The 22,084-nt window shown below is 43.6% G+C and overlaps 1 protein-coding gene across 6 annotated transcripts in view; it reads right to left on the reverse strand.

Moving 5' to 3' along the window:
* Nucleotides 1-22,084, reverse strand: part of LOC131194855 (4-trimethylaminobutyraldehyde dehydrogenase) — a 175,372-nt gene that overhangs the window by 92,424 nt on the left and 60,864 nt on the right. For all 6 annotated transcript variants that reach the window (XR_009154335.1, XM_058176388.1, XM_058176387.1 and 3 more), the window contains one exon: nt 3,280-3,409. Coding sequence is in view for 5 of the 6 variants with exons in the window: in XM_058176388.1 (XP_058032371.1) it covers nt 3,280-3,409 (130 nt within the window). In the remaining variant the exon portion in view is untranslated. The remainder of the gene's footprint in view (nt 1-3,279; nt 3,410-22,084) is intronic.

Genomic DNA, 22,084 nt, shown 5'->3' on the forward strand with positions numbered 1-22,084 from the left:
TTCTAGCAAATCATCAAATAAAATCATCAAAGTTGGCAGAAGCATTTTTACTTTACTTTTTTCTTCAAAAGTCATTCCTTGTAGTAGACATGTGCTACATATTAACTTCCCCAATGAGAAGACGGAGAAGACGCCTAGAGAGTGCCTGGAGATCCAGCTGTTCCAAAGCTGACCGGACACTAGTTAGGTCTTATAGTAGGACCTACCTAGTGGCATTGAGGGAAGCGAAGCGTTTTTACGTTTCCTCCCTCATTGCATCGGCAGATAACCGCCCGGCCGCTCTGTTTCGGGTGACCCACTCTCTCCTTCAACAGGAAGTGCAGGAGGACCCCTTACAGGGCTGCGCCGAGGAGTTTAGTGGTTATCTATACAATAAAATCGTTCAGCTTCGGGATGGGTTGGATCAAAATTGGGTAGATCCAGGTGAGAGGTCGGAGACTCGTCTAGTTGAGACTGTTTGGGATGGATTTGACCCTGTGACTCCCGAGGACATGGACAGGTTGTTGGGGCGGTTGAATGCCACCACATGTTTACTGGACCCATGCCCCTCCTGGCTGGTGCTGGCCACGCAGGAGGTGACACGAGACTGGCTCCGGGGAATTATCAATGCTTCTTTGTTGGAAGGGGTTTTCCCTGCCACCTTGAAAGAGGCAGTGGTGAGACCCCTCCTCAAGAAGCCTTTCCTGGACCCAGCTGTTTTGGGAAATTATCGTCCGGTCTCCAACCTTCGCTTTGTGGCGAAGGTTGTAGAAAGTGTGGTGGCATGTCAATTACCCCAATACCTGGATGAAACTGTCTATCTAGACCTGTTCCAGTCCGGCTTTCGGCCTGGATACAGTACGGAGACGGCTTTGGTCGCATTGGTTGATGATCTCTGGAGGGCCAGGGCTTATTCCTCTGCCCTGGTCCTATTAGACCTCTCAGCGGCTTTTGATACCATCGACCATGGTATTCTGCTGCACCGGCTGGGGAGTTTGGGAGTGGGAGGCACTGTTTATCGGTGGTTCTCCTCCTATCTCTCTGACCAGTCGCAGACAGTGTTGGCAGGGGGGCAGAGATCGACCCCGAGGCGCCTCACGTGTGGGGTGCCGCAGGGGTCGATTCTCTCGCCTCTCCTGTTCAACATCTATATGAAGCCGCTGGGTGAGATCATCAATGGCTTTGGGGTGAGGTACCAACTGTACCCTGACGACACGCAGCTGTACTTCTCCACCCCAGGCCACCCCAACGAAGCTATCGAAGTACTGTCCCGGTGTCTGGAAGCCGTACGGGTCTGGATGGGGACAAACAGGCTCAAGCTCAATCCCTCCAAGACGGAGTGGCTGTGGATGCCGGCACCCCGGTACAGTCAGCTGCAGCTGCAGCTGACTGTTGGGGGCGAATCATTGGCCCCGGTGGAGAGAGTGCGTAATTTGGGCGTTCTCCTGGATGGGCGGTTGTCTTTTGAAGATCACTTGACCACCGTCTCCAGGAGAGCTTTTTATCAGGTCCGCCAGATTCGCCAGTTGCGCCCCTTCCTTGACCGGGATGCCCTATGCACGGTCACTCATGCTCTTGTTACCTCTCGCTTGGATTACTGCAATGCTCTCTACATGGGGCTCCCCTTGAAGAGCACCCGGAGGCTCCAGTTGGTTCAGAATGCAGCTGCGCGGATGATAGAGGGAGCCGCACGTGGCTCCCATGTAACACCACTCCTGCTCAGGCTGCACTGGCTACCTGTGGTCTTTCGGGTGCACTTCAAGGTTTTGGTTACTACCTTTAAAGCGCTCCATGGCTTAGGGCCAGGGTACTTACGGGACCACCTACTGCTACCAAATGCCTCCCACCGACCCGTACGCTCGCACAGAGAGGGACTTCTCAGGGTGCCGTCCGCCAAGCAATGTCGGCTGGCGGCCCCCAGGGAAGGGCCTTCTCTGTGGGGGCTCCCACCCTCTGGAATGAACTTCCCCCTGGACTTCGTCAATTGCCGGACCTTTGGACCTTCCGCCGCGAGCTGAAGACTTATTTGTTTATTCGCGCAGGACTGGCATAGGAATTTTAAATAGCTTTTAATATTTGATATAAATTTTATGGGTTTTTTATGATTCTAAATGTTTTAATCTGGCCTTATGTCTAATAAGTTTTTTAATCTATTGTTTTATTTGTATATTATTGCTGTTTTATCTTGGCTGTGAACCGCCCTGAGTCCTTCGGGAGAAGGGCGGTATAACAATCCAATAAATAATAATAATAATAATAATAATAATAATAATAATAATAATAATAATAATAATAATAATAATAATGATTGTGGAATGGCAAAAATCTGGATTCTGCACAGCACAGAGAAGGATGGTAACTTTCAAATTTTATTCACTGTCATCACATATACTTTCCATCAGAATTCTACCAAACATTCCCAATATTGTTCCCAATATTCCCAATATTGTTCCCAATATTGCCAATATTGTTCCCAATATTGTTCCCAATATTGTTCCCAATATTGCACAGCTTTTCTAAAAGCACTTGAAAAACATTTTACTTATCATTCACTAAGCAATTACTACTTTAGTACAATTACACTAAGCAATTACTACTACTGTATTTTCATATGTATTGATAATTACAAAGATGATACAATCTTATACCTCTATCATATTAGTTAGCTCTTTTAGCCTTTCCATTCATAGATAAACTACATTTTCACCTTCATGCATGTATGCATCAACTTCACTGCATAAACTCACATTGATTCAACTCATAGTTTTCTGATCATAGTTTTCTGTTAATCATATACATCTCTTCATATTAATTCATAAACAATACAACATATCTTCATTTCATTCATAAATTCAAGCTTTTTACCACAGGTAGGGTTGTAGCTTTCATATAATAAAGAAACTAATTCACCAATTTTAATCCTACCCTATGATAACAACATAACACTATGGAAATTTGGCAAATTTTGGAAAGTGTAACAAGATTCATTTTGAGTAATTTCAAATTATTCTACGCAAATTAAGATGAATAATCTAAAATGCACCATGCTAGTCTCCCATACCCCATTAATCTGGAAGTACTAAAACATTCAAGAAAAATTCTGCTAGTCTACATCAACCACAGCTCAAATAAAGTAATCTTTGCTCTAAGACTTTTCCCTTGGAAGTACCTGATATTAATTCTTAAATATTAAGTACTTATAAAAATTGTATTAATTGGTTTTATTTAAGGAGACATTAGACCAAGGAATAATAAATGAAAAAAGAGACAGAATTAACAAACAGAACATGAAACCACTACCTGCTAAGGAACCAGCTAGACCAGCATAATACTGCAGGCACTGCCAAGATATATCAATGTCTATGAGAGCTTCAAAGATGGATTTCCCATTGTTGATTGTTTCTATGGTGGCAATCTCTTCTCTTCTTTCCTGGAATCCAATACATAGCACATAACATGCTAAGCAGTAGCAATACGTTTTCTATTTTTTATGCATCTATTAAAATGTTTTAAACATCTAGTAACTTGAGCTCTCTGGACAGTTTACAATATAGTATACTACAAAAAGTACAATTTGAATCAAAACATATATAATAAAATTAAAAAGAATAAATCCTAAACAGCCTTTTTATATATTGCGCTTCAAAAGAAAATTCTAAAAAAAGCTGAGCAATAGGCGATATGTGATTTACAACTGCATGCATTTTACAAGTGAAACAGAATACAAATATAATTCATATTGTCACATTTGGAAACTGATCTTCTGGATCAAGGTGAATAATTCTTTTTCAATGGATCTTGAAACATGAAAATAGCTTGTACAAAAAGCACCGGCAAAATTACAGAAAAGCCTATGCATATGCAATTAAATATATTAGTGTGCTATAACCAAATATCAGGAGTAGACCAGCTGCAGGCTTCATGAGATATTTCCCTAGCACTGCTGAAATTTAACGGAACAGTTTTCAGTCAACATGGCAAAATAGGGATAGGGAGAGGAAACCTCTGGAGATCCTTTCTCTGTACAAACCTCTTAAACCCAAAAATTTTTTCATTAATATCACCCAGACATTGGAAAGCTTCTTACAGCTTGAATCTGATCAGGAGACAGTTATAATTCCTGACTCAAAATTTGCCCATCCTTGCAGTATGCCATGAAGGAGCATGTCCTGTGCATTCCAGACCAGGTTTCTAGCATCTAGTCCAAATAAAGACACACTAATTATAGAAACAGGAGTTAATACTTATTGTACTTATTTGGCATTTTAACTTTGCAATTTATTTAAGAATGGAAAAGAAATCTTTCTCAGATAATGAAAATACTTTTCAAATGTAGCTAATTAAATGTTTTAGTATGCCTAATATTTAAGGATCTGGTGTAAGGTCCTTCCTCTCCCTCCTATTCAAGAAAGCATGGACTCTCGAAACTTTAGCATTTCAAAAAGAAACTTTTATTGAAAGGAAGTGAATGCAGAACAAATGCAAAGCAGGGCCTGAGTTCCCCCAGGCAATTCCATTAGGATAAAGTGGTTAGAAACCCGTCCTCTCAGTTTAATTTTGAATGAGCAATCCACAGGTGCAAAGATGTGGATATGGTCGTCCTGAGAAAGAGATAAGGAGTCGTTCCCATGTGTTTCTTCTGTGGTGCTTCCAAACTCAGAGAAAAGAGATGGCTCTCCCCCCTTGTACATCCCCCAAGGTAAATCAAAGCACAGAGCAGAATAGGTGACAGGGTAAAAGTTATAAAGTTCCAAAGACCTATGCAAGGGTCCTTTTTGTAGACTTTAGTTCAGCATTTAATACCATCATTCCAGACATTCTCCTAACTAAGCTAAACCAGCTACAGGTACCGGAACAGGCTTGTAAGTGGATCACAAGCTTCCTAACAAACAGGAAGCAGCAGGTGAAGCTAAGCAAGATCACATCAAATACCTGTACAATTAGCACAGGGGCCCCCCAAGGCTGTGTGCTCTCCCCACTTCTCTTCTCTCTGTATACCAATGACTGCATCTCCAATAATCCATCTGTTAAGCTACTGAAGTTCGCAGATAACACAACAGTGATTGGTCTCATTCAAGACAATGACGAATCCGCATATAGATGAGAGGTCGAACGACTAGCCTTGTGGTGCAACCAAAACAATCTGGAACTGAACACACTCAAAACCGTAGAAATGGTGGTAGACTTTAGGAAAAACCCTTCCATACTTCCATCTCTCACAATACTTGACAACACAGTATCAACAGTAGAAACCTTCAAATTTCTGGGTTCTATCATATCGCAAGATCTCAAATGGACAGCTAACATCAAAAACATCATTAAAAAAGGACAACAAAGAATGTTCTTTCTGCGCCAACTCAGTAAGCTCAAACTGCCCAAGGAGCTGCTGATCCAATTCTACAGAGGAATTATTGAGTCTGTCATTTGCACCTCTATAACTGTCTGGTTCGGTTCTGCAACCCAACAAGAAAAACACAGACTTCAGAGGATAATTAGAACTGCAGAAAAAATAATTGCTACCAACTTGCCTTCCATTGAGGACCTGTATACTGCACGAATCAAGAAGAGGGCCGTGAAAATATTTGCAGATCACTCGCATCCTGGACATAAACTGTTTCAACTCCTACCCTCAAAACGACGCTATAGAGCACTGCACAACAGAACAACTAGACACAAGAACAGTTTTTCCCGAAGGCCATCACTCTGCTAAACAAATAATTCCCTCAACACTGTCAGACTATTTACTGAATCTGCACTACTATTAATCGTTTCATAGTTCCCATCACCAATCTCTTTCCACTTATGACTGTATGACTATAACTTGTTGCTGGCAATCCTTATGATTTATATTGATATATTGATCATCAATTGTGTTGTAAATGTTGTACCTTGATGAACGTATCTTTTCTTTTATGTACACTGAGAGCATATGCACCAAGACAAATTCCTTGTGTGTCCAATCACACTTGGCCAATAAAATTCTATTCTATTCTATTCTATTCTATTCTATTCTATTCTATTCTATTCTATTCTATTCTATTCTATTCTATTCTAAACTAGGGAATTACAGAAAAACAGGATGAGAGCAATTCACAAGTAAAAGAATCCAGGGAGCCCTCCCCCCTTGAATGGCAGTTATCACAATAGGGATCTGATATGCTGCTCCCCTTCAAAAAAATGAGGGGATTACCTGTAAGAGAGAACAGAAAGATGAACATCATAGAGAGTTAGTTTGGTTTGTTAGAATACTGTTGTGTCTGCGCCCACCCCCCCGAGCCGGGCCCCCTGCCAATAAGTGACTTGGAAAGTGAGGGGGAAGGGCCATCAGGGCTTACCTTCGGAGCACTGGCTTCCCTGGTTCAGCTCCAGGAGCCAGAGGCAGGCCAGGTGGAGGAGATAACGAGGCCTCCGTCCCCTGATTCTTCCCCCCAGGCCACGCCCCCAGACCCAACAGAAGCAGGGGTGGGGCAGGCCTAGGAAGTGCTGTCATGGAGCCACATCCTACAGGATATAAAAGCAGCAAGGGCTGCTATGCCTCTTCATAGCAGGCAAATCAACTGCTTGACTAGAGCTGAAGTACTGTTTATTGACTCATCAGCATCAAGGGAGATAACAGAGACACTTGGCAGACGCTCACTAGTTTGCTGCCAGTGCCGGCTAATTAAGTCATCACTCGGACTGAGGCGAGGGGGACAGAACAGATACTTTGAGTAAAACATTTTCAGCAATGCAGGGGCCCTAACATGTTTCTTAGCTACCCACTCATTTTGTGAGGGAGATAAATGTCTCCAGGAGGCTAGGTATTGAGTTGAACCCTGGTGAATGCAGGAGTCAAGGATCTTTTGATTTCAAAGTGTTGTTCCCCTTTGACCATAACAGGGATCAGATGAGCGTTTTGGGGGGTCTTAAAGGGGATGTAATATCGGGTTTCAATAGGCTGCAGTGAAAAACTGAGTGGACCAGTCTAGGTGTCCTGGGGAGTAGTAATTCTGCTGTTACTGGGTTGATGATTCTAGTGACTGGAAAAGGCCCTATGGATTTGGGTCCCAATTTCTTTGAGGGTTGTAAGGATTGTAGGAATTTTGTGGACAGGTAAACCTTATCGTTTATTTTAAATGGGTTTGGTTCTGTCTTTCTTTTGTCAGATTGGGCTTTAAAAGCGGTTCTAGCCTCTTCAGGGCTAGTCTCACTACTGGCCAGGTGTTTGGTGGTTGTTGTTGTTTTATATATATATATATATATTATATATTATAAACAAACAAACTTTTAATACAGCAGTCATTCCTTCCGTGTGACATCTCAGTGTTTTCTTCATGGCTCCATCTTTTTGTTGTTTCTTCTTTCTTCATTTCAATTTAATCTATTACAATTTTTTACAAGTACAATATTTTAATTATACTATTTTCTTACATAACTATCAATTGCTTATCTATATCTTTTTTCTAACCAATGGTAAAATTTATATCATATCTTAAAATATTCTGAATCCTCTCTTTGATCATGAAAGTTAATCTATTCCTTTCTGTACAATCTAATTTTTGTTTTAATAACTTCTCCTTCCAGGGGTATTTGCTCTGTTTTCCAGTTTTGTGCAAAAACAATTCGTGCTGCTGTTATCACATGTATAATCAAATATATTTTCTTTGCTGGTTTTCTCTGAAAGGATACCCAATAAGAACAGCTCCAGTTTTAAATCAATGTGTTGTTGGGTCATTTCTTCTAACCATACCTTTATTTTATTCCAATAATTTTTAGCTTCTGAGCATGTCCACCACATATGATAATAAGATCCTGGTAACTGGTGACATTTCCAACATTTAGCTGATTTATCTTTAAACATTTTTGCCAGTTTTTCAGGAGGCACATGCCATCTGTAAAACATTTTATATTGATTTTCTTTACATGCAGTGAACATTATTAATTTGTAGTTCCTCCCCCATAGCTGTTGCCATTTATCTAGATCTATTGAGTATCTGAAATTTTTGGCCCATGCTATCATTGTTTTCCTTTACTTGTTCATCTTCTAACTCAATACCTGTCAGCCTCCACTTTATTTTAAGTGTATTTCACCCACTGGACTGTTTTACTGTTTTATTACTTCCTTAAAGGTTTTCTTCTTACTGAATGTCTTACATGATTTATGGGGGAGTGGGGAGGTTTGTACTGTTACCAGCGTTCGGCTGTCATTACAGGTGTAGGAGGAGATAGTCTTTCAAACAGACATTTGAACTGATTTGGCATGTGAATGTAACGGGAGTTGCTTGCTTCGCATTCCATCCAGAAGACTGACAGAAGGAGAATATCGGAAGTGAAACTACACGTGGCCAAGGAGGAAGACGACATTGGTTTATGACTGTTTGAACTCTGGTGGGAGGAGGGGTCAGGACAGGATATAACGTCTGTGTTTATAGTATACTTTCAGTTTTGGCTTAGTTTTCTTTGCAATCTGACATGTTTAGTAAAAATTACCAATCTCTTCAAACTGATGGAGTTGGGTCTTTATTTTCTTAAACATTGATCGGAGGCAAGCTGACATTAAGCCAGAACTCAAAAAAATCAATCATCCTGGATCATAACCTAGGGGACTGAAAACTTTTTTTTTAAATGATGTCGGAGCATGAATGCAGAGCTGATAATGAGGAACTGCCAGAGACATCAATCGCCTCACAGCTGGCAGACATCTCATCCCATGAATTTTCCAAAGGAGCTGATAAGAAATCTTTTCTGGGGAAAAAGCCAACCCCAGATGATTAGCCGGAGGAGATGGGAGCAGGCTTGGCAGTCACATCGTGCCCTTCCAAGTATTCAGGATTTTCTGCAGAGTGGCTGGAGAAACTACAAATAGAGGAGAGACAGGAGAAGGCCAAACTGGATTTTGGAAAACTTCCTGACCCGGGGGAGCTGCAATCCAGAGTTGCAAGACGTAAGCAGGAAAAGAAACTCTCAGATTGGCAACGTGAACAGTTAATTAAGGATGAGTTACAAATCGCAGAAGCTGTCAGACTGTATCATGAGGTGATAGAGTGACAGGCAGACCGTGAAAGGTATGAGGTCCCCACCCAGAATCCCTGGAGGAAGGGGGAAGAAGTGGAAAGAGAATTTTTGACAGCCATCGGGGAAGCGGCATACAGCGGAGAAATTCTGGAGGAACGAGAGCCTGAGCTGCGTTCTCCAGAGGCTGCAGATTTTGATAAGAGGCCGAGGGACCCCTGCTGGACAAATGTTGCCTCGCAGAAGGAAAAAACCTAAAATTCCCTCAATTCCCGGGAAGTTTGATGGGGACCCTAAGGAATTGGGGTTATTCCAGGCTACTGTGGACAGCCACATGCAGGAGTGGGGTGAAGATTATCTGTCAGAAGCCTCTAAAGTGAGAAGTGTGACCCAAGTTTTGAGTGGAAGGGCGGCTTCTTGGTGCATATCCTTGTACCAAGAGAATTCCCCTCTCCTGAGGAACTACCACCATTTTATGGCAGCTCTGAGAATGAGATTTGAGGACCCCTTGGCAGAGCGGAAGGCCAAGATCCGCATGAGGTCCATCTGACAAGGGAGACCAGTGGCTGACTACAACCAAGAGTTCAGCAATCTGGTGCCTCTCATGAGAGGGTGGTTGAAAGTGCCTCTATTGGACATAAATAAAGATGGCTTAAATGGGGATTTATATAAGTTGTGCAGAGCCCGAGTGTCCCCGACTACCCTGCATGGCTGGTACACCCTGGCAGCAGAAATGGAGATTGATCTAGCCAAGGACTGCCTGCGAAGTGATCGCGCTTGGAAGCAGACCCCAACTCAGTTCCAGAGAGGACCAAGGATTTTGCCACAGCAGAAGGTGGGAAGAAGAAAACCACAGGCTGTTTCAGATGTGAAAAGGAAGGCCACAGAGCGGCTGATTGTTGCCCAAAGCTGACACCAAAGCTGACCCCTAGTGGCAGAAAAGCAACAGTGCAGGCGGAAACTAAAACGCAAGAGGTCACAAAGAGGGGAGCGAATGTCATCAAGAATGCTCCTCCCATCGAGGAGGAACTAGGAACTCCTTCCGATTCAGATGACAGCGAGCCATCTTTGGAATCAGACGAGGATCTCCTGGTGAGTTGGAAAGGTGGCCCCCTTACCATTCCAGTGAAACTGTGCGTCCCATCCCCAGGAATGCAGGGGGAAATGCTAGCCCTCTTAGACTCTGGGTGTACCCGATGTATCATCAGCCCCGAGGTGGTGGTGAAAATGGAACTAAAGCTAAAAACGTTGAGCAGGCCCATAGCATTTTGCCAGCTAGATGGGTTGGTGGCGGAGGGAGGCCCAGCCCACTTTGTGACAGAACCCATAGAGCTGACCATAGGAGACCACCGAGAAATCATAAACTTTATTGTGGCCCCAGGGATGGACCAGCCATTTGTACTGGGTCTCTCGTGGCTCTGGAAATGGAACCCGAAAATAAACTGGAGAACGGGGGTGTTGCAACTCCGCACAAGGGCGCAAAAGAAGGAGAAGATAACTTTAAAACCCCCTGACCCCGAACCCGCTGAGATACTGGGATCGAAGTTTGAAAGGCTGGAGGGGGAGGAAAAAATTCCTAAAGAGTACTGGGACCTACGAGAAATGTTTAGTGAAAAGGCCTCTGACATGCTACCTCCCCATAGGCCTACAGACTGTGCTATAGAGTGAAATTCCCGAAACCAAAATCATACCCCATGACCTTGTTCTGTTTCCCCGTCCCAATACTCCCAACAAAAAGTCAGTCAAAGGCCTTCTTCAAGTTTATTTACACTTAGCTGGATTCCTTCTGGCACAGAGATGTTCTGGCCACGTCTCCCCACGCGCCTGCCAAAATCTCTTAAGATAACTAGAAAATTATAGATAAAGCAAGAGTCACTCACGAACAGATTCTTCCATCCATGAAACAGTTTGCCCGCGCAAATTCACTTCTTTGTCCAACACAAAAAGCCAAGAAGCTCCGCCTCCTGCTTTATCCCCTGTGGGTGTCACTCCATGACTCATCATTCCCTGAGCCTGTCCCAAAGCTTCCTCTGCTGTGTGCGCCGGTCACATCTGCGCAGTCTCACATCGAGCCAAGATTGTTCTTGGGGTGTTGCCAAATCAGAAGAAGGCCTGGGGGAATCAGGCCTTACCAGCCCCTCCTCCTCCTCCTGGGTCGGTGCCAGGGAGGGAGAGGGCCCAGGGGAAGCAGGCTTTGCCAGCTCCTCCTCCTCACTCTCTGAATCCTCCTCCTCCAGGAGTCCGAGTCCAGGAACCTGGGTCACAACAGACCCAGAAAGAATTGGGAGAATTGCGAAACTTTATAGATAAAAATTTGGAGCGAGGATTTATTCAACCGGCCAGGCCTCGGGTTGCAGCGCCAGTCATGTTCCGGGAAAAGAAAGATGGCACTTTTCGCTTAATAGTGGACTATAGAAAGTTAAATTGTGTGTGCGCGAAAAATGTATACCCCATGCCTCTTATGAAGGATATGCTTGCCCATTTAGCCAAAGGAAAATTCTTCACCAAACTGGACTTACATGAAGCGTATTACAGAGTGCGCATAAAAGAAGGGGATGAATGGAAAAGGGCGTTCAATTGCTCCCTTGGTTGCTTCCAATTCAGAGTTCTTCCTTTTGGATTGCAAGGGGCCCCTGCAGTTTTCATGCGACTAATAAATGAAGTGCTCCATGAACATTTGTTTAAAGGGGTTCTTGTTTATCTTGCTGACATACTTATCTACACAGAGATCATGGAGGAGCATGTGAAGCTAGTAAGAGCAGTACTCAAAAAATTACTGGCCGCTGAGCTTTATGCAAAATTGTCTAAATGTGAATTTCATCAAACAAAAATCGATTACCTGGGATACCACATTTCCCCTGAGGGCTTGGAGATGGATCCTGCAAAAGTCCAGGCAGTACTAGAGTGGGCACCCCCTCGCACCCGCAAACAGTTACAAAGTTTCCTGGGTTTTGCTAACTTCTATCGCCAGTTCATTCCCTCATTTTCTGACATTGCCCTGCCAATCACCAATCTCCTCAAAACCAAAGAGAATACTAAGCCCAAACCTTCCTTACCACTGGAGTGGTCAGTGGAGTGTCAGGCCGCTTTTGAAAAGTTGAAGCGATTGTTTGCCACCGAGCCGGTCCTCAAGCACCCTGACATGGAGTCCCCATTCGTGGTTCAAGCAGATGCTAGTGATGTGACAGTCGGAGCGGTTTTACTCCAAAACAATGCGAAAGGTGTGCTTCAACCATGCGCGTACACATCTCGTAAGCTCACTGAAAAAGAGCAAAGATGGGCCTCTGGTGGCTCAACAAGCTAATGCAGCCTGTTATGAACAGCAGCTGCTTGCAATTATTGCAGGTTCAAGTCCCACCAGGCCCAAGGTTGACTCAGCCTTCCATCCTTTATAAGGTAGGTAAAATGAGGACCCAGATTGTTGGGGGCAATAAGTTGACTTTGTATATAATATACAAATGGATGAAGACTATTGCTTAACACAGTGTAAGCCACCCTGAGTCTTCGGAGAAGGGCGGGATATAAATGCAAATAAAAATAAATAAATAAATAAAAATCTGGGAGAAAGAAGCTTTTGCAGTGCATTGGGCTCTCCAAAAATGGAGACAATTCTTGGAGGGGGCCAAACACCCTTTTGAAGTGTGGACTGATCATAAAAACTTAGAGGCCCTGAAAACTCCCAGAAAACTACCGCCAAAGCAAGCTCGATGGGCCCAATACTTTAACTGTTTTAACTTTTCCTTGTGATACATTCCAGGGGGAAAGAACTTCCTGGCTGACGCCCTTTCCCATTTACCTCAGTACAATAGTACGCGCAAGGAAGTGGTGCGCCCTATACTCCCAGTTCAATAACTAGCTGCCCCAGCAATTACCCCTAACCAAGCGCAAACCAATGCATCACTACCGGATGATCTCACCAAGTTGTTGAAGGAAGCCTAAAACAAGGATGACTGGTACTTAGCCCAGTCACAGAAGTGTACTCTTCGCAATGGACTGGCTTGGGTAGGGGCAAAGTTGTACGTCCCTGCATCTCTGAGGGAGGTCATACTTCTACACTGCCATGATGCTAAAATGGCTGGACATTTTGGGTTCGTGAAAACCTTACACCTCCTGAAAAGACAATTTTGGTGGTCAGGGCTTAAAAAGGACATTGAATCTTATATAGCAAGTTGCCCTGTTTGTGCAGCAGCTAAAAGACCACCAGGGAAGCCTCCTGGTTTGCTTCAAACAGTAGCCTGGCCAGGAGCCCCATGGAAAGAAATATCCATGGATTTCATAGTGGAGTTACCCGAAAGTGGAGGCAATACGGGGTAGTTACGGACCTGTTCTCCAAACAAGTGCACTTCGTCCCATGTTCTAAAATACCTTCTTCAAAAACTTTGGCCAAGCTATTTGTGCAACACATCTACAGACTCCATGGAGTTCTGGAACGGATAATCTCAGACCGGGGGGTGCAATTCACTTCTCAATTTTGGAAAGAGTTTTTGTGGCTGATAGGCTCTGCCCAAGCATTAAGCTCCTCCCACCATCCTCAAACTCAGTACTGGAACAATACTGTGAACGCTCAAACTCAGTACTGGAACAATATCTGAGATGTTACATTAATTATCAACAAGATAATTGGGCGGATCTACTACCTTTTGCTGAAGTAGCCTACAATAATTCTGTTCATAGCATAGAATGGGTTCATCCCATTCAAAGTGGCTTCAGGTCAAGAATTTGTCCCCATTTCTGAACTCCCTGAACAAAAACCATCGATTCTATCACTGGCTGAATGGATAGAGCAATTGCAAAGTACATGGAAAATCATATGCAAAGCAATAGACGATGCACATCACGCACACAAAAAACAAGCAGATAGAAAGAGAGCTCCTGAGAAAAAATTCCAAATAGGAGAAAAAGTTTTCTTGTCCACTAAATATTTGCAAACTACACAGAAATCAAAAAAACTTGGACCCAAATATGTGGGACCATTCCCCATTGTGAAAATCATTAATCCAGTGACCGTCCAACTAGAACTGCCAAAAACTTTGAGAAAAGTTCACCCAGTTTTCCACGTTAGCTTGGTCAAACCTGAACACACATCCCCCACTTAGGGCTAATCCTACTAAGCCCCCAGTACCAATCCTCATAGAAGGGGAAGAACATTTTGAAGTTAAGGAAATCCTAGACTCTAGAAAATACAGAAATAAAATCCAATATTTGGTAGCTTGGAAACACTTTCCTCTATCACAAGCAGAATGGGTAAACAAAGATGTTCATGCCACCAAAAAGCTAGCACAATTTTATGACAAATATCCTGATAAACCTTAACATTTCTCTTTTCTTTTCCAGGACTGTCCTTTTTTCGAAGGAGGGCTGAATGTCAGCCTCCGCTTTATTTTAAGTGTATTTCATCCATGTCTTACATGATTTATGGGGGAGTGGGGAGGTTTGTACTGTTACCAGCGTTCGGCTGTCATTACAGGTGTAGGAGATAGTCTTTCAAACAGACGTTTAAACTGATTTGGCACGTGAATGTAACGGGAGTTGCCTGCTTCGCATTCCATCCAGGAGACTGACAGAAGGAGAATATCGGAAGTGAAACTACACGTGGCCAAGGAGGAAGACGACATTGGTTTATAACTGTTTGAACTCTGGTGGGAGGAGGGTTCAGGAGAGGATATGACGTCTGTGTTTATAGTATACTTTCAGTTCTGGCTTAGCTTTCTTTGCAATCTGACATGTTTAGTAAAAATTACCAATCTCTTCAAACTGATGGAGTTGGGTCTTTATTTTCTTAAACATTGATTGGAGGCAAGCTGACAATACCCAACACAAAGTTGATTTTTAAAATTAATTTATCCTCTGTTCCTGTGAGTATCCTATCCTGCTCTGTCTTTTCTAAGTAAATACCATAGTTTAGCATCTTTTTCATATCTTGTTTGTATTTGCATATACATATACCAATCCAATTCAGTCTCCTGTTCTTCCAAATCTTGCTTCCACTTCAATTCCCCCTTATCTGTTAGTAATTCCTTATACCTAACAATGTTTCTAAGTTTAAAAGTATTTGGATGTATTAAAGCTTTCATTGTTGATAACCATGTTGGAATTTTCATATATTTGTCTCTGACCTTCTCCCATACCAATAGCAATGCATTTCTTATATAGTGTCTGTGAAAGTACGTATGTATCTTACTTCTCCCATACCATAAAAAAGTTAATCCAAGTTAATAGTCTTGTGTTCCTTAATTCCACCCATTCCTTCATCCAAGTCAGTGCTGCAGCCTAGTAATATAGTTCCCAATTTGGCAGTCCAAATCCTCCCTGTAACCTCGTATCTTGTAACATCTTTATATTTATGCTAGCTTTTTTCCTTTGCTATATACATTTTCTTGTTATCTTATTGAGATGTTGAAAATACGGTTTTTCAAGTTTTATCTGTACTGTCTGGAATAGATATATATATTATACATACACATACATACATACATACATACATACATACATACATACATATATATATATATATATATATGAGGTTTTCGTGGGTGTTTGTATGTAGGTGTTATTTGGGTTTTCTCCCGCGTAAAATTGGAAGTGTCTTGGTGACGTTTCGACGAAGTCTCATTCGTCATCTTCAGGCTGGTGTTTTCAGCTTCGGGCTTCTAGGAGCAATCTGCGAGAGAGAGAGAGGGGGGGAGACAGAAAGAGAATGAGTGGGAGAGAGGGGGAGAGAGAAAGAGAGAATGACAGAGAAAGAATAAGTGGGAGAGAGAGGGGGAGAGAGAAAGAGAGATGAGAGAATGAGTGGGAGAGAGAGGGGAGAGACAGGAGAAAGAGAGAGAGAGAGGGAGGGAGAGAAAGAAAGAATGAGAGAGAAAGGGGGGAGAGAGAGGGGGAGAGAATGAAAAAAAGGGGGAGGGGGGAGAAAGAGAGAAAGAGAGAGGAGGGACAGTGCCTGAAGGACCCCATCCTGTCACTGGGAGTCCAGGTGCTTAAGCAAGCGGCGCGCTGGATTTGTATTAGTGGTCCGTGGGATTTAAAATTATGAACTTGGTGGTCCCTGAGGTCCAAAAGGTTGGAACTCTTTCCCTAGTATATGCTTTCATCGTGTTCCATACATTCTGGAGTGATGTATCATCTTTTTTATTTATTTCAAAGAAAGACTTTAGTTCTTTTTCCACAAATAGTTGAAAAAAATTTTCTTTTAGTATTGATGTATTCAATGTCCATCTTGCTCTTTCCTTCTGTCCTTTCCATATTATCATGATTGGATTGTGATCTGCCCAAATATTTGAGCCAATATTTACTTCTTGCATATTCTCTATCAGATCTGACGACATCCAAATCATATCTATCTTCGACCACAATAAATGTCTATGGAATGAGTTACCTCCTGGGTTACGCCAACTTCCCGATCTCTGTACCTTCAAGCGGGAACTGAAGACTCTGCTATTCAATCGGGCGGGACTAGCCTAAATATTATTTTAATTTGATATTTTAGTTTAACTTAGTTTTAATTGAATTTTAAACTGTATTAATTTATTTATAATTTTATAGTTTAGGGTTTTATATCGGTCGTTTGACCGTTTTTAGTTTTAAATTGGCCGGTTAAATATTTCATTTTAAATGTATTTTCAATTTATTGTGTACTTATGTGTTTTAACAAGGCTGTACACCGCTCTGAGTCCTTCGGGAGAAGGGCGGTCTAGAAATCTAATAAATAAATAAATAAATAAATAAATATTTGAATAAAAAGTATATTGTTTTTCTTTCAGATGTTTTTGTCTCCAAATACCTTGAATATTCAATTCTTCTATCATTGTACAAAAGGATTTCAGCACTATTTTCCTTGCTTTTTTGTTTGTCTTTATTGTTTTAAAATCCAATTCCTCATCCATTACAGCATTAAAGTCTCCCATTATACAAATGTGTTCATAGTCCAATTCTAGGATTTTTCTATGTAGTCTCTTATAAAAATCTTCTTGTTTTTCATTTGGTTCATATAACGCTATCAGGAGTATTTGCTTGGAGTACATTTTTATTTCCACCATCAGGACTCTACCTTCTTCATCTTCAAAAAGAAACTTGGGTTCTAATTTTTCTTTGATATACAAAGCTATTTCTTTTTTACTTTGATGTATTAATGAAGTAAATAGGATTCCTAATTTTGATTGTTCTAATAATTTTATGTGTTGTTTTCTAATATGGACCTCTTGTAAGCATATAAGGTTCATCTTCAAAGAATTTAATTGGTTTAATGTTCTATTCCTTTTAATCGCCGCATTCAGTCCATTTAAGTTTTATTTATATTCGTGTTTGGTTGTTGTTGTATCCTCTCCTTAAGTGAGGGTATGGTTGGTTCCTCTACTAGTAATTCTGGCATTGTGATGAAGTCCTGGCCAGTGGCAACTCGAAATGGGGTGAACCCAGTGCTAGAGTACACGGAGTTATTATGGCAACTTCTGCAAAAGGCAGGAGGTCAATCCAGTTATCTTGTTGATAGTTAATAAAGCATCTTAAATATTGTTCCAGAGCCAAGTTCAATCTCTCTGTCAATCTCTTAGACTGAGGATGATGACTAGAAGTTAGGCCCTGGCCGGTTCCGAGAAAGGTCCAAAAAGGCCTTCCAGAATTTTGAAGTGAATTGGACCCCCCGATCAGATATTATCCTTCGTGGGGCCCCATGTAGTCGATAGATATGCTGCAGGAACAGTTTGGCGAGTGCCTTAGCAGTGGGGATTTTTTGGCAGGGAACGAAGTGGGCCTGCTTGGGGAAAAGGTCTGTTACGACTCAGATAACAGGTAACAACTTGTAGAGTTTCAGGTAACTCTACAGTAAAATCCAGAGATCTCTTTCCAGGGTGCTGAAGGCTTGGCTACTGTCTGTAAAAGCCTCGGGGTTTCCCTTGTCTTCTCTTTCCTGCTGCACAGATAGGGCAACTGGCAACATAGATTTCAAAGCTGAAGTGACCAGCCAATTTTTTAGACGTATATGCACAGGGCTGCAGTTGGCCCAGCTTGTTTTCTTGGAGTTAGGATGGCTCCCACTGCTACGCCACTGGCGTCTGCCTGTATGATGATTCCGTTGTTCTACCGGAACCGGCTGAATGGCCTGAATATCCAGCAAATGCTGAAAAGCCAACTCTATGAGTCCCTGTTTGACTGGGTCTTGAGAAAGTGGACAATGAAGAAAAAGCCTTGGAGGAGGAGAAAGAAATTCGAGGGAGAGCCCTGCTCACACTGTCTCCCTGACCCACGTATCTGCTGTTAGGTCGTCCCAGTGGTCCGCAAACAGGCCAGCCTGCGCCCAATAGATGCCTGAGGCCAGTTGTCACTTGGAGCAACGAGCTCCTCTACCACCCTTGCCCCTGAAGGGCCAGCCAGATGGCAGTTGTCTACCTCTGGCAAAGGAAGGTCTATCAGTCTGGTAACCTGACCGGGACTGGAAGAGCTATTGTTGTCGGGGGAAGCTTGGCCCAGACCCCCCCCCCACTGGAAGGAGGGCTGCCTATAGTAGGGTGACAGATGAAAATCGGTCCACCTGCCCTGAGAAGGAAGCACCTTCCTCTTGTCCCTGGTTTCAACCAGTAAAGGATCCAGAGACTGGCCAAATAAATGTCTCCCTTCAAAGGGGGCAGAAGCAAGTTTCCATTTATGCTTAGCATCCATGCGCCAGTGATGTAGCCAAAGCATATGTCTAGTAGTGATAGATGCCACCGTGGCCCTGGCAGAAAACTTGGCGGAGGCCAAGGTAGCGTCAGCTGTGTAGAGCTAAAATCTTGGAGAGGTCCTGGTGTGCACGTATATCGTCCAGTGCTAAGTAAGACCGAAGTTGTTGCAGCCCTCGGACTGACACCATGGTAAGAAAGGATGCCGCTGTAGAAGCTCTAATAGCCCAAGAATCTGCCAGATGAGCATGGCGCAGGGCTGTCTCCTCTCTCTTTTCCTCCACCCTCAAGGCGTCCTCAGCATCAGGCGGCAAAACGGAAGAAAAGGTCAGAGCAGCCACCAGAGCAGCCACCTTCGGGATGTCCAGTAACTTAAGTAAGGCTTCATCCACTCCAAAAAGCTGATTCTCCAACCCAGTGGCCCTGGAAGCCGTAGCAGGTTAGGTCCACTGCTGTCGTATTAACTCCAAAAACATCTCTGGGATAGGAATGGTATTTGCCTCCATCGCCTGTTCAGTGAATAGGAAATCATCCTATTCCCCACAATCTAAAGTGGATCCAGAAGCTGCAGGCATCTGACCCATACGTGCCATGGCCCGAGCCTTCGCCAACAATAGTTTCAAGAGGGCAGGGTTGAACAGACCCTTGAAGGCAGGTTTTGGGTGGGCATCCTGCTCTGATACAGAAAAATCCTCCTCACCCTGTAACAGAATAATAGCTAAGTTCAGAGGGAGGCTCCTGGTAGTCAACCACTGGAGGCATAAATCTCTGAGAGTCCACTCTCTGCCCCAAAGGATACAGGTGGGCAGGTAGCTGAAACTGCTGGCGCATCTCCTCAGCAATGTCTCTTCTAATGACCTGATCAATCCACAGCTTCAGAAACTGTGGCATGTCTTGTTCCCCCATATCACCTTGGCGGAGCCCTGCTGTGGTGGGGGTCCATGTTGCCTCAGGGGCCCTAAGCAGTGCCCCAAAAGGCCCAGGCCGAGGTTGAGGGCCACTGAGGATATCATGTGACCAGGACCTGGCAGCTGCAGGTTGAGATGGCATGTTCAGATTCTGCTGAGGAGGCAAATCTGGGGGCAGAGAAGCCATCCAACCTTCAGAAATGGCAGAATCCAATGGGGTCTGAGGCAATACTCCTGCTGAAGCCTTGATAAATTGCCTATCAATGGCCTTCTGTCATACCTGGTCAGTCTTTTCATCAGCCTTGGATGTGCCAGAACGGGCTTTGGCCCTGGCACAAATCTTAGCAGCTGCAGCAAGGCTGGCTGTTCTAGGCTTGACTGGTGCTCTGCCCCTCTATCTGGTTGAGGTGACCAGGAACCCTCTGCAGAAAATGCAGCCTGCCTGTCAGCGTCTTCCATGATAAGCATGTGTTAGGCCAGAAGCCCACTGTAAATCCACAAAAGCAGAGCAAGCTATTTGCCAACTGTCCAACTCCCCTTAAGGAAGTAAAGGTCCCAAGTCTAATTTTTTTTAATAAACCAGTCAGAAAAATTCAAACGGCAGAAAAAAATATACAGGCCTGATCCCACGATGCAGACAAACTGGCCACAGGAATCCTTAAATTTGTGACTCCAACTTTTGCAGATCACTGTAGATATCAGGATTAGGTCCTCCAGATCAGCCAAATCAGGCTGCAAAGCTAGCCTGCAGGCACAAAAATGGCTGGAAAATGCCCAGGGCTCCCATCCGCTGACGTGGAGAGCCCGACCAGCCCTGTGGCCACAAATTGATGCCGGGGGAGCAAAGCCGCCCGAACTTGAAGCCGCAACTGCAAAGCGCGGGAAAAAATGGCACGCAATTAACTCCAGCCTTCCTGGGGCTGCGCCAGGCTAAAGGCTAGCGCAGCCCAGCAGCTCTGCCATAGTTCCTTCCTGGCGCCAGGAATCCAGGAAACAATAAAACAGGCGCAGGCTGCAAGAGGCTGGTGTGGCCGAAAAGCTCCAAAACTGCCCCCAGCTGCAAGCAAATGAGCCTGCTCCACAGCTGACCAGCGCAGAAACTCCAGAGCAAACGGAAACCATGCCAAGGCTCCTAGAGGCTGGCACAGCTCCAGCGGCTTCTATCACGGTGCTCTGACACCACGGAGGCCAGCCGCAACTACTGGGGTGAAGGCAACCCAGCCTGGCACCTCCCATCGCTACACTATGGAGAAACACGTCTGTCTCATAGCTAGGACCATTGGCGTAGGCACGTCCTTGCAGCTTTGACAGTCTCAGTCCTATTGACTAGCAGACGAGGACAACCCATTCCTGGATGCTACCTCCACTACAGTGGAGAATAGCTTGACTCCCTCTTCTTTGTGGCAGCCCCTGAGATATTGGAACACTGCTATCATGTCACCTCTAGTTCTTCTTTTCATCAGACTAGACATATTCAGTTCCAACAACCGTTCTTTATGTTTTAGCCTCCAGTCCCCCAATCATCTTTGTTCCTCTTCTCTGCACTCTTTCTAGAGTCTCAACACCTTTTTTACATCATTTCAACCAAAACTGTATGCAGTATTCCAAGTGTGGCCTTACCAAGGCATTATAAAGTGGTATTGGCACTTCACTTGATCTTGATTCTATTCCTCTGTTTATGCAGCCTAGAACTGTGTTCATTTTTTTGACAACCTGAAGCACACTGCTGGCTCATATTTAAATGTTTGTCCACTAGGACTCTAAGGTCCCTCTGACAGTTACTACCATTGAGCGAGGTACCACATATATTGTACCTGTGCGTTTTGCATATGATCTATTATAAAAAAACACTTCATAGTTAATCTTAACAACAAAACTAAACTTCAAAGCCCTCTATTAAAAATCTTATTATATTGGGTTGAGTCCGCCGGTGACGTCAGCGTGAGCAGAGTGAGGGAACGGGGGCTCCACTCCTGAAGTTAAAATTTTCCCAGCCAGGAAGCCTAAAACAGACACAATCAATCCCGGAGAGATTGAGAAAAAGGAAACTTCAAGGACCTTGGGGAAAAAAGCAATTTCCCTGAAGGTTCAGGAGAAACCTACTAATTCCGGCTGGGAAGAAACCAGCCATTTTGGCTGGGCTGAAGCGCTGACAGCCAAGAAGTAGGAAGCGAAGATCAAGAAAACAACAGGATTGCAAGCGGTAGGAGAGAAAAACTTAAAAAGGAATCCAATTATATTGAAAACGATGGAGCAGAAACATCAAGACTCCAAAACTTGAGGCAGAAACATTGCCAAACAAACGCGGCGACTAGGTGGAGTAGGAGTGGAAGAGATACTTTGACAGCAGTGACTGCACAAAAGGAGAGAACAGAGGGAAAAGATGAAAGGAAACTCCAGCCTGGATTTATCCTGAGAATTGAGTAAAGTGGTGACTATAACTTAAAATATATTTATTTTATTAAGGCTAGTTTTTATAGCACTGTGAAATTTACAGGACAAAATACAGATTTAGAGACTTGAGTAGTAAATTTGAGATATGGCGTTCTG

The sequence above is a fragment of the Ahaetulla prasina genome, chromosome 3 (assembly GCF_028640845.1).
Source record: "Ahaetulla prasina isolate Xishuangbanna chromosome 3, ASM2864084v1, whole genome shotgun sequence".
Classification (NCBI taxonomy): domain Eukaryota; kingdom Metazoa; phylum Chordata; class Lepidosauria; order Squamata; family Colubridae; genus Ahaetulla; species Ahaetulla prasina.